The sequence below is a fragment of the Pistacia vera genome, unplaced genomic scaffold (assembly GCF_008641045.1).
Source record: "Pistacia vera cultivar Batoury unplaced genomic scaffold, PisVer_v2 Contig338, whole genome shotgun sequence".
Classification (NCBI taxonomy): Eukaryota; Viridiplantae; Streptophyta; class Magnoliopsida; order Sapindales; family Anacardiaceae; genus Pistacia; species Pistacia vera.
The window spans coordinates 1,826,153-1,840,500 of NW_022196155.1; the positions used below are offsets into that span (position 1 = coordinate 1,826,153).

The 14,348-nt window shown below is 32.5% G+C and overlaps 2 protein-coding genes across 2 annotated transcripts; one reads left to right on the forward strand and one right to left on the reverse strand.

Annotated features, from left to right (window-relative positions):
* The first annotated feature begins 3,287 nt into the window (after positions 1-3,287).
* LOC116137945 (agamous-like MADS-box protein AGL62) lies at positions 3,288-3,950 on the forward strand. Its single transcript, XM_031423637.1, has one exon. The coding sequence runs from the start codon at positions 3,288-3,290 to the stop codon at positions 3,948-3,950; it is 663 nt and encodes a 220-aa protein (XP_031279497.1).
* A 4,038-nt stretch (positions 3,951-7,988) lies between these two features.
* Positions 7,989-8,513, reverse strand: LOC116137946 (agamous-like MADS-box protein AGL29). Its single transcript, XM_031423638.1, has one exon. The coding sequence runs from the start codon at positions 8,511-8,513 to the stop codon at positions 7,989-7,991; it is 525 nt and encodes a 174-aa protein (XP_031279498.1).
* Between the last annotated feature and the right edge of the window lie 5,835 nt (positions 8,514-14,348).

Consider the following 14,348-nt stretch of genomic DNA (forward strand, 5'->3'; position numbering starts at 1 on the left):
GGTTTTCTATGAGAAAAATAAAAATAAAGACTTTATACTTTGAATTTGTTAAAGTTAAAATTGGAAAAAAAAAAAAAAAAAAAAAAAAGAAAGGAAGAAAAGAAAAGAATACGCGCGAGAGCGCGTGGGTTGTGAAATTTAGGAGATTCCGTGATCCGTCTTGACCCAGTGTTTTGACACTACTCATCTTTAACTTATTCCTTAATTTTGTACAGATTTTTATACTCGTGCTAATAAAATATTATATATTATTAATTATATATTAAACATTTAAATTGGTTGATTAAAAACAAATTAATTATAAAATATAATAGCCCCATGTTCTGACAGAAAAGACGCCTCTTCTCTTGTTTAAGGGGAGAACGCGACATGTTTGGCGAACATCACTTTTCCACCTGCTAAGTTCAAAGCACATTTCCTACCATCTCAGATTCTGTTAATTTTTTTCTATTAATATTGATTAAAATATAAAAATAATTTAAATAGTTTATTTCTTAATTAATTTATTATAAATTAAAATTTAATTAAATCAAGTTTTTACTTGATTATTATTAGTTCAAATGTACAGATATATTTTTTCTTTACTTATTTAATAATTAGGAATATTAATTTCTATGTAATTAGTTAAAATAAAAAACATTATAAATTTAATAGATTATTGAATAATAGTTATAAAATATTGATGATATTATAAATAAATAAATATTAAATTATTTAACTTAAACAATTTCATACTATTATTCAAACTTTTTAGGTGGGGGCAATTATTTTTTCTTTTTTAACTTTTTGGCTAATTAAAAAATTATAAAATTAAATATTTAAGGATATTTTTGTTTTTTTAATATAATATTAACAAAAAACATAATAGAATGTAACGATGAGTGGAAAAGTGTCGTTTCGGAAAATGTCGTTTTCCCTTGTTTAAGTGGAACTTAAAAACCTAGTAGAATACTATTCCCAATTTGATTGGTTATTAAATAAAATAATGACAACAAAAGGCCTAGACAACAACTCCAAGTCGAAGTCCAGATCCCAGGTTGTCCCTTTCAGCCGCCTTCATTCCAAGTCCTCATTCAATGGACTCCTCCATCCATTTGCCTGTTGCCAATAGTAGAATACCCTTTGCCCTCCTCCCTATCTCATTGCCTAGTCTCAACCCAAGTATTCTTTTAGAGTACTATTGGCTCATTTTCTATTAAACCAATTAACCATATTCGTTCGTGTCGTTCTCTATCGGAAAATATTCGAACCTTAGATTTTCGTAAGAAGAAAAAAAGAAATTAAAACAATTTGATGTCATACATTGTCTATTGCTAAGTAAGTGAAATGATTATGAACAACAAAATTATGAGATTGTTGAAGGTAGACAAAGACTAGGGGAGCACCCACTGAGAAGGTTGACAAAGTGAAGACATAGATATTAATGGAGTAGCTCCATGAGAATTTATGGAACCGTAGGTGTAAAATAAATTGACTATGTGTTAGTGGAGAGGGACTTTCTGCTTCTCATTCTTCCCCTCCATAATGCTCTAATGGAACCTGACCAACCAATTCCATTCTTCATGGTAATGGTAATGGGGGCTGGAAATTGGGCTTTGTCCTAAATGTTTAGGAAGAGAGGCCCAATCCGCATCCAATATATTGGGCTTTTTGAGTCATACCCATGACCCAACACACTAACAAACTCACTCTATTGTGGCATTAGGTTATGCAAATAAATGGACTAATAATGGTGATTTTTTTTTTTTTTTTTTTTTAGTATGTTAGGTATCGAGACTCTTGTTGGAGTCTGTCTAATCCTCGTGGTTACGTAACACTCATTCTACAAGCACAATGGATCAAAGTAATTACACAAGTGTGGTAAGTATATTTTCTGCGACTCAAACACAAGACCATCTAGGTATAGCTAACTCTAATAACTAAAGAGTTTGTCATCCGACCACAAGCGGATAGGTATAATGGTGGTTTTTTCGGCCAATTTATGCACAAATATAAGAAAGAAGTCCAATACAATACAACCACATTACACTTTTCCAGTGAGTGTGTAATTAACAAGTCCATGAATGACAAAATAAGAAATTATTAAGTGTTTAATTACTCTGGCCTTTAAAGGTATCTGCCAAATCAAACTTTCTATACATGCTCCCTGCCAATGAAAATACAATTAAATGTCTCCTGGAAATCTCTTTTTTGCATTGAAACCTGGCTAATGTATTAAAACTGTATGAAAGAAAATGTTGGCACCAGGTATTCTAATTATATGAAGTTTCAATTATGAGAAAAGGAGTTAATTATATGAGTTCAAGCAAGGTTCCTAATTACATGAGTTTAAACTAAATATTGGTAAATCCTAGAGACCACATGCTTATCAAATGACCAAATTCATTACCATAATTTTAAGTTAAAACCATTTTCTACTACTGAATTAGAATGTAATTAATTAATTAACTATTACAGATTCAATATGCATTACATCAGTATGCAATGTATGGTGATCTCTTCTTAATTTACTTCTGATTCTGTAATTATCATAAAGAATGAGTGGTTTTGATATGGTCAATTCAATATTTAGTAATACAAAATAATTTTTACACTAATATTAGGCACTAATATTTCAATCTTATGTCTAATTATTTCTTTAATTTTGCTCTGTCAAACTAGCCTTATTTTTAAGAAGCTTTTAATACATCTCTCTTACACAAAAGCATATTTCTAGTTAAAATCTACTTTGGTAAATTTTTTAATAAATGTTTTAAATCTTTACATGTGATAATTGTCAGAGAAGAAAATATACAGTGTAACTAGTTGCGCGCTTAACACGTAGTCTAACATATCCGATCGATCGCGATCATGCTTAGATATTGTGTGAAATAGATAAATAAACTTTCTATAACTAATAAAACACGTTTGATCGATCACGACAAACCTATAATATTAAAATAGATAAATAAAAATAGTAATGTATATTAACATGGAAGTTTGATTAGTTAGCCCTAGATGAATGACCAATAGTATTGACTATTGAGGGGATATGATTGGTGATGGATAAGAGGGTGCATGGACTTAAAGAAGACACAAAATAAATTCTATATTTGAAAAATAAAAACTGTGAAATAAAATTAATACTTAATTTGCACAATATTAAAAAAAATGTAAATTATTATAGAAATTAAGAGGACAACTCCATTATTTCTAATGCAATTTAATTCTCATTGGGTAGTTCCTCCTATATATACATGACTATCTAGACCATACCAAGCACACAAATTTAACAAAAAGTTTTGGCAATGGCAGGCAAGAAGACCAAAGGGAGACAGAAGATTGAGATGAAGAGGATTGAGAAAGACGAAGACAGGTTGATTACTTTCTCAAAACGTAGATCTGGCATCTACAAGAAGGCAAGTGAACTTGTCACTCTCACTGGGGCTGAGGTTGGAATTGTGGTGTTTTCACCATCGGGTAAGCCATTCTCATTTGGCCACCCATCGATTGAAGCTGTGGCAAACCGCTTCATGGGTCTGCAGCCACCGGAAGGTGACGTAACTCACCCCCTGGTGGAGGCTCACCGCAAAGCGAGAATCGATGACCTGAGTCAGCTCCACAATGACCTCCTCAGCGAACTTGAGGCCGAGAAGCAGCGAGGGAAAGAGTTGAAGCAGTTGTCTAATGGGAAAGAAACTCAGGGGTGGTGGGAAACTCCTATTGATGAACTTAACGTTGAGGAGCTCCATCAAATGCATGCTTCTTTGGAAGAGTTGCACCTGAGCTTGTACAACGAAATCTGCCAGAAGACTGGTGGAACTCCGGGGGCCTCATCTTCTTCGATGGCTCCTCCACCGAATACCGGCAAAGCAACAAACCCTTTTTGGGCAAACAATCCGGATGAAGCAGGTCCATCCAGCAGTTCCTTTCCTTATGGCTATGGTGGTTTCAAGCCAGGGCAGTTCTAAATAACTATCATGTCATGATAGTTATAATTTCAGTCTTTCTATGTTTTTCATCATCTTTAGTGTCTCCATTTTATGTTTCAGTTTAAGTCATGAGTCCTTTAATGTCATGTTGTTGTCGAGTCGATCCATTGATGTTTCTTAATAAAAAACAGTTCAGTTCAGTTTTTAAAAGCAGTATGCAAACAATTTCCTTCACTGCAATTCATGGATTCAGATCCAGGAAAGCTAATGACATGACAAAACCTGAGACCGAAGAGAAGGTTGCATAATAATTACCAAGAGCAAAATCAAACGTACACTTGGCATTTGTATTCACTTTACACAAACATGCACTGTAATCAAATTAATGATCAAGTTCCAAATATTCTATATAATGGCGATAGATATCTTCGTTTAATATTTCTCTGGCTTCAAAGTACGCAAATGCACCATGCCTTATCAATATCTTTGTAAACTACGTTGATAAATTACCGTGACATTCCCTTTAAGATTTCATACTTCAGTTTTTTCTCCGATTTTTCATTATATTTAACTACAAATTTGTAAAAATGCACTAACACCTTCAAGGCATCACACAAGATACAAAACTTGAAATCAAAATATAACGTTACTTTCAAAATATAAAGACAAGGTTTCGTAGTTAGGAAATTAATCCATTTAAGGAATATAATCTAATGAAAGAGTGACCACAGTTATCTAATAAATGCAATTCAAACACAAAATTTACACATTAGATTCGTATTTATCTTTGATTATATCAGATGGTGGTTCCTTAACCACCTTTTAGACATATTTTTTTAGAATAATTACAAATGAAAGTAGTTATACAAATTACTGTGGCTGCATAAAATACTATATATAATGCCCTAATATATTGATAAATAACAAATATAAAGTCCGGATCAAAGTACTACATTATGTTATAAATATATAATGGGGCAGGGATACCCGGGAGGGGGCATGACAAAAACAGTATAACTAAGAGTAGAAATAGCAAGGTTTATGCATGTCTGTCTCAAACAATATGTTAGCAGTACTTATCTTCAACTCTCATTATTCTCCACTGACTCTTAATTACTATTTCCAAAACTCCGATTGCACTGGAAACTGACTTAAGTGAAACCATTGATCGACTGCCCAGACAAACCCTGGCATACCCAGACAATCTTTTCTTTTGTCTAGAGACATTTATGCATGTACATCTTAAACATCTATACGTATAAATTAAAACAATTAGTTTTAACAATATCTAATTAAAGTTTGGAGAATTTTTCACTAATATCGAACTACTTTAATACATTATACCTTGACGAATTATATGATAGAAAAATATTAATTTGCATGTTTATACATTTATGTGTAAACTCAATTAGATTTATCTATTTAGATTTATCTATCTAATTTGACTGATAATGTTGTACTCGTATAAGTAAAAAGAAAAGAGTAAATAGCGCATAATGTATACGTATTACGTGCAGGCACGTGTGCATACTTATACACACACGTAGAGCCTACAAGAGTGGACAATTTAATGTACACGTATGCATGTGGGCACATGTGCATATGTGCACATATGTATATGTACCACTGCAACAATGTGTATTCTTACACAAATGTATATGTAAAGCCTATAAGAGTAAACAATTGAATGTATATGTATCCCTACGGGCATGTGTGCATACTTAAATTGTTTTTAGTGTATGCATATATACACACATGTGTGTGAGAGCATGACATGTTTACATGTATGTAAAGAAAACTAGATTTAGCAATATATAATCTAAGTTTGGAGAGTTTTACGCAATATTAATTTTCAATTTTCATGTTCAACATGTAACATTGCGACTCGACAAAATCAAAAAAAACTATTAGATTGTTGTGGTGTATGTTTGAACACGCATGCATGCATACGTGTGTCTATGCATACCCATCTATACACATAAACACACTAAGATCTAATTATAATTAATCAAATTCAAGCACTCTAATAAAAAATTACATTTAAATTTTCATATTCTACTTGTATTCAAACACTCCAATAAAAAATTACATTTAAATTTTCATATTCTACTTGTAATCTTATACATGACAAAATTATATATATATACATATATATGTATACGCATATGTATTTTGATACATCTATACATGTAAATACAATTAGAGATGTTTAGAAGTTACCGATTAAAGCTAATCATATATGTCACTATGAATTCCATTTGACCAAGAAAACTATTAGATTGCTTTGTGGTGTATTTCAAACACAAATGCATGCATGCGTGTGTGTATGCATGCATGCGTGTGTGTATGCATACCCATCTATACATATAAACACAATAAGATCTAATTATAATTAATTAAATTCAGATAATCTAACAAAAAATTACATTTAATTTTCATATTTTACTTGTAATCTTATACTTGACAAAATCCTTGACAAAATTAAAGAAAAAGATTAAACTACTAATAGTTCGTGCTCTTACACGCATGCGCATGCGCGTGTGCATGTGTATGTACTTATGTGTATGCGCATGTGTATGTTGATACATATATACATGGAAATACAATTAGAGTTGTTTTGAAGTTACCGATTAAAGCTAATCACATCTGTCACTATGAATTCCATTTAACCAAGAAAACTATTATATTGCTTTGTGAATGCATGCATGCGCGTGTGTATACATACCCATCTATACATATAAACACAATAAGGTCTAATTATAATTAATTAAATTCAGATAATCTAACAAAAAATTACATTTAATTTTAATATTTTACTTGTAATCTTGTACTTGACAAAATCAAAGAAAAAGATTAAACTGCTAATAGTTCATGCTCTTACATGCATGTGCATATGTATGTACGTATGTGTATGCGCATGTGTATGTTGATACATTTATACATGGAAATAAAATTAGAGTTGGTTAGAAGTTACCAATTAAAGCTAATCACATCTGTCACTATGAATTCCGTTTAACCAAGAAAACTATTATATTGCTTTGGGGTGTATGTTCAAACACGAATGCATGCATTCGCGTGTGTATACATACCTACCTATACATATAAACACAACAAGATCTAATTATAATTAATTAAATTCAGATAATCTAACAAAAAATTACATTTAATTTTCATATTGTACTTGTAATCTTATACTAACAAAATCCTTGACAAAAAAAAAAAAAAAAAAAAGATTAAACTGCTAATAGTTCATGCTCTTACACGCATGCGCATGTGTATGTGTATGTACGTATGTGAATGCGCGTGTGTATGTTGATACATCTATACATAGAAATACAATTACAGTTGTTTAGAAATTACCGATTAAAGCTAATCACGTCTATCACTATGAATTCCATTTGACCAAGAAAACTATTAGATTGCTTTGTAGTGTATGTTCGAACATGAATGCATGCATGCGCGTGTGGATACACCTATACATATAAACACAACAAGATCTAATTATAATTAATTAAATTCAGATAATGTAACAAAAAATTACATTTAATTTTCATATTTTACTTGTAATCTTATAGTTGACAAAATCAAAGAAAAATATTAAATTGCTCATAGTTCATGCTCTTACACGCATGCGCATGCGCATGCGCGTGTGCACGTGTATGTACGTATGTGTATGCGCGTGTATATGTTGATACATCTATACATGTAAATACAATTAAAATTGTTTAGAAGTTACCGATTAAAGCTAATCATATCTGTCACCATAAATTCCATTTGACAAAGGAGATGAACATCAAGGAAAAGAGTCGTTTGTGTTGGGTGAGTTAGGTTTTAATGAATAGAACTAACTGTGAACCGTGCATTTCCGAGTATGTGAATGTATAAACTACTACTTAGAGTCATGTAATTGCATGTAATGAATATGATTTTACTGATAGAATATTGAAGACAGAAAAATTGAAAGACGGTTCTTATTCAAGGGGAAATTAACCATCTAATTCTTATTAATTGAAGCTCATACAAAAGGGAGATGGTATACAACTTCCACAGTTTCTTTTTTTGGCCTTGAACCCTAACTTAATCATCATCTTCTTCATCGGCAACCTTTTTCAGGAGCAGCAATGAAGACGACGCCTCAATCTCATTAACGCGCCCTTTCAGATTCCTCTGAAGCTCCTCCAACTTCGCCTTCAGGTTCACGAGCTCATCAAAGCCAAGTTCATTGATGTTTAATAAGCTTCTTGATGCTCCACTTTCTTTGAGAGCCTTGTCAAGCATCTTTCCTCGCTTCTTCTCAATGTGAAGCTGCTTAAGTAAACCATTGAGTTCCTCGCTAAGTTTCTCAACTCTCGCCTCTTGCTCGGGATCAACCTCAATGGTGTAGTCCTGATTTAGAAAGCGTTGAGTAACAGCATCTACGCTAGGGTTTCCAAATGAGAATGGCTTGCCCCCCGGCGAGAAAACAACGATGGCAACTTGCGCCGCGCATAGGGTAGCAAGTTCATTCGCCTTCTTGAAGAGCCCATTTCGGCGCTTCGAGAAGGTGACTTGCCTGGCGCTGCTATCCTTCACCATCTTCATCTCAATCTTTTTGCGACCCATGCTTTGGAGAATAGAGGTGTGTTGGAAATTGGTGAATAAAACCCTAATATTGATTGGTTTTTATAGTGAAAATTTTGCAAAATGAGGGACTTAATTTATGAGTTGGACTTATTCCTTATTGTTTCTAATATTGGATTTCACTCCTTTTTACTTCCATATATGGCATTTTGTTTTGCTAATATGGAAGAGTCTTAAATATCTTACCTTATTAGTGTGACTCTTGCCATAATCAAACTTTTAGGGCATATACTATTTAATTCTGATAAACCATATCAGATTTTGGTAAGTAATTGAATTAATTGTGAGTTAATCTTTATTTAATTTCTTACCTAAAATGTTTAGCTCATGCAACTCTTGTTATATGCATCTGGTGAACAATTTTAACCATTTTTAAAGCTGGGTTTTTTGGATTTAAACTTGAAATTCAACTTTTTGATGATGAATAAGTTTAAGGATATGCATATGTGGCTTAATGCATGATGCCCTCAACCTGAGTAGGTACAATGTATATGAATTTATTGCCAGGTAAGTATATATTAATGCTTACATATGGTTTAATCTTACTGATACTGCCATTATGTCACCCTTAATTGGCAAGGGGAATTAAGGTAATTAATTTATGTACCAGAAGAAGTTGTTTCCATTTATAAAAAAACTGCCTTCTTTGGTTATGGATTTCTGTGTGCTTCAAAATATCATTGTTTAATTAGGTAACTAATATTTAATTTAGAAATTAAAATTATGGAGCAATATTGATGGTTCTCACTGAGTTCCCCATTGTAATTATCGAGCATACACCAAATCTAAATTTGCAATTACCACTAACTGGTTTGATGGTAAAAGAGTAAAGAGGTCCAACATGAGATCCTAAGTTCGAGTCCCCTAAGCACGGCCACTGAGGGAATTTACTCAACTGTTCACTTTAGGGTCTCGGAGGATTAGTTGAGATGCGCGCAAACTAACTTGAACACACCCATTCATAAAAAAAATTAAAAAAAAAATTGTGGCGGCAATATTAGTATAACGAAATATTGATTAATTAGTCGTAAACCATTAAGTACAAGTGAACAAATTAATTTCCAATTCTAAACTATCACTTGTTAATTTGCAAATCGAGAGAATGAACTCTTGTAGAAGGATTTAATAGTTCCATTAATTCGATCAATTAATCGTCTTTGAGTAATACATAAATCACATAATGTAGCCATTAATTATAAAGTGGGACTTCTGATTTTTCAGTAATTTGGAATACATAATCTAAGAAGCTCAAATGGGGAGGATCCAATCTCCATAAAAATTATTTCTTAGTTTATTTGTCCATATTTATAATATTAGATCTTAGAAGATAGATTTAATGACACTATTATAAGAGTCAGAATTTAAGAAATTATACGTTTCTTTAAAATTCAAACATCTTCGAATAGATTTTTTGGAATTTAAGAAATTACATAATGTTTTTTGAGAAATATTGGTTCATCCTTTATTTATCTTGGGTTTTATGGGCTTTAACTTCTCTTTGGACTGTCAAAATAAACCTCATTATTGGGTCTGAGCCCATTTTTTTATCATTATCAAGTTAAGTTTTTAAAAGAGCAAATGACATATTTCCATTTAGAGAAATCCCAAATTGATATCCCTGATTCTATTTATTACTGATTTCTATCTTTATAGTAACGTCATTTCCTTTATTTTAACTAATTCCCAATTTTTTACTGTAGCAAGGCACATGTTAGCATGCTAAAGTGTGTTGACGCTTTCTTTAGCCAAGAAGAGCTTATGTTAACAAAGAGAGGCTCACGTTAGCAGCATCCAAGTCAATGGTTTTTTGCTTTTTTTGATTGATTCCAAAGTCCAAAATCACTTTTGAGACCACCGTTTGACTACCCACAACCTCCTCTATAAAACTCATACATTCACCCGCCGACCTCATTCACCATTTTCGATTACCTTCAACAATCACTAAGAGACTAACAGTGTTAGTTTAAGGGTGAGAACCTGAAATAAATACAACCGAGAGTATCAACTTAGGATTTTGCTAAATCTCTGGTGGAAATATGTCGTTTACTCTTTTTTAAATGTTAAATTAAGTTGCTCTTTTAAAAAACACAAAAAAACAAAATCATCTTTAATAATTTATTACTGGGTATTTTATTCTATCAAACAATCAATAACTTTTTTTATATGAACTCTTAAGCTCCAAATCTAGATTCTAGTTGAAAATGTCAATCCAAACAAATCCTAAATTAAGATCCACTATTGTAATCAACCTGTTATCTATCAAAACTAACCAACAGACAGACAGACAAAAACATGAAGAACTCAATCATCAAATCAAAATACAGAAACTAAATTTATTGGTGGGCACTAACTGTTTCCAAAATCCTCCCTTTTAATATTATAAAAAACATATGAATCTCGTTTGCCTAGCAAATGGCAGAGTGCCAAACGCACATTAAGAGAGGTTTAATGTGGGTTTTCATATATATATATATATAGACAACCCTGAGGTTTAGTGAGAGAAACAAAAAGATCCATAAGTTTCATAATAAACACTTACACTCTTGTAGTTTCAAATTAGAACCTTTACACCCTGACAGACACTTTGTGAAAAGTCAATTCGGACACAAAGTTTTGGTACAATGATTGACAAATATACCTTTATTTTATATTTTCTCCAAGGGGTTTAGTCATATATAGCCAACTCAATAATCACAATTTCTTAAGATGTGCAAGTTTTATTTAAAATGCAAATCTAACCATAAAATCTAATAATTTATCAGTTATATCTTTAATGAAACAACAAATGATATATTGTTACTTTAGACTATGTTAGACTCGATAGTCTAGTATTTAACAATATGGTTTGACAGTATAATTAAAACATGCTAGATTATGCTAGACTTGGTAATCTAGTGTGCATTCTGGCTATTTTTGTCATAGTCATTTTTCATTAAGGATAATTAGGTTAAGTCATATGATTTTATGGCAAAATATGTCCTTTAAACAAACCCTTACTATTTTGGGAATTAAAATTAGTAAATATGGTTATATATGAGAATTTTTCTTTCTCGTACAATAGAAAGAAGCTAATATCTAACATTTTTTATATGAGTAAATGATTAAATATGTTACATGATTTAAAAATATTAAACTTTATGAGACATTCCACATCGCTTGGGAAGGACGAGCCTGAGCTGGTTAAATACCAAGGGAATCCCCCCAATGTCAATATGTGTTTTGGGCTTAAGCAAGGGTTTTTGAGCCTAAAAACAAAACTGTGAGGAGTTGGACTTTGGAGTCGGGCCACCCAGGTTGCCAGAGCAGGCAATATCTTGACAGTATTAGGTTGACTATAGGCCGGGGTGTAACAATTGGTATCAGTTTTCCAGAGCCAATCATCCCAACCAGAAGTATGCAGATAGTCAAGAGATCTCGCTTAACCTAAGAGGAATTGCAGTGAGGACACTGGATCCTAAGGGGGGAAGATTGAGACCTCTCACATCGCTTGGGAAGAAGAGACCTAAACTAGTTAAATACCAAGGGAATCCCCAAAATTTCAAGACAGGTTTTGGGCTTGAGCAATGGTTGTTGGGCTTGAAAACAAAACCGTGAGAAGCTGGGTTTCGGAGTTGAGCCACCTAGGTTACCAAAACGGACAATATCTTGATAGTGTTGGGTTGTCTATATATATTAAAAAAAAAATAGTTAAATACCAAGGGAATCTCCAAAATGTCAAGACGTGTTTTGGGCTTGAGTAATGGTTCTTGGACCTGAAAATAAAATCGTGAGGAGTTGGACTTCAGAGTAAAGCCACCTAGGCTACCAAAATGGACAATATCTTGACGCCATCTAAAAAAAAAAAAAAATTGTTTTCATTAACATCATTGAATTACAAGGGTGTAAGTGTTTCATCGTGAACCCGCAAGGGTGTAAGGATTCCATTTTGAAACTTATGGGTCTCTTTTTGTCTCAACTCTCAAGGGGTATCCATGGAAAAACCTCCACATTGAGTAGAGGTTTTAATAAAGAATTAAATAAGAATGCATGCCACCTCAAACTCAATACTAAAATGATGTAAATGATAGTGTCTTGCCTTGGAAGACCAACCCCCATATCTTTTGTGGCGCTACTCAATTTCTGGAAAAAAGCAAAATTTAAAGGTGGCAAGATTATAAACAGATAATATTGGCTCTCTGTCTCTGAGCACGGGCTGGCATTGCCATCATCCTTTGCTTTAACTTTTTCTTCTTCAAACACTCACCAACTCATCATCTGTTTGTTTCGTTGTCCTTTCATTGGCTACTTATCTCACTGTTAATTTAGAATGAAACAAAATGATGACCTCAAGATTGCTTTAACTCAATGGATACATCAAGATTGCTGGTTTTATCATACCATGCGCTGTAATATTAACAGTCATTTCAGAGCATCTTATGAACAACAAAAGATCATGAAGAGATATGATAAAAGTGTAAAAAGCAAACAAAAAGATTATTCTCAACTTTGATTGATTGAATCTTTGAATAAAGATATACGTTAACCCACCATTTTTATACGTAATAGAATAGAATCTCCAGCAGCGAAGGTGTTGACGAATTCACAACTCTTATCTTTAATTTACCTTTCGGAAAGCTCCAAAGAAAACCAAATTCCTGAGGCCTTTTTCCATTTCCCATGAGCTTTTAAAACACTTTCGACCTGGAAACAATATTCTACTCTTGCTTAGCTTAGCTACCTACTGTCAATTTCTGGCATATTCATATTATTTTAGCTTTGATGTTCTGTCGATTCTTTATGCTTTGTAATGTTGTCCCAGAAAAACCCCATTTACGTGTCGGCCATTGATTTGAATTCACATAAAACAGTTTTGATGCCTGCCTGGCTTATCGAATACGACCTCTTGTACAAAATTGGCCATACTCTAAATTTAACTTAATAATAAAGTAAACTTTTCATTCCCTTGATTCTTTCTCTAGGGATTGTATGATCATAGTAACACTTGAAATCCCTTACAAATTAAAATATTATAGAAATTGCTTCATCTGATTACAAAATATTTACATAGAAGTCTTACCGCATCATCTAACTAGCGCGGTGAGACCATCCAATAAAATAGTGGTATGTGTAGTTATATATATGTCAGATTTCTCTTTCATATGTCTGTTAATATTACAATTGATCCATCTTTTATCTTTATCTTTTTTTTTTTTTTTAATGATCGAGAGTGTTCGGACCAATTTACATGCACTTCAACAAATCTCACAGGATCTTAGAACTATCAGTCGAGTAAAAGTTCCAATGGCAACCATATTAGCAACCAAAAAGAAACTCGAACTCAAAATCTTTGAGTAATACATCCAAGAGTCCCTATTGAACCACTCAACCACCCAAGGATTGGTTCATAACTACCCTTTATCATTTATCATTAATTACCAACATGATGAGTCTGTTATTGAATGATATCACCACGTCAATCAGATAACGACGTGATAAGACTGTCTTATATAAGTTTTTATTGATATTACGTTTATAAAATTATTTTTTAAAATTTGTTTTACATTTTTAATTTTAATATTATCTTATATAAGATGGAAAAAAAAAAAAAAAAAAAAATTTTGAACCGTTTCTACTAATTCCACACCTAAATAAGTAGGAAGAGAGGGATTGAAATAGGGTCCACGTGTATCTTATAGGATACATTACTGATTACACACACACCCCTCACAACTCAATGAGTTAACTTCTCCACGTACGTTACCTAACTTTTTTAGTTTGACCCATCAAAACGCGGAGCAGTTATTCCTCCACAACAACTTTGCATTTACGAAACCACCC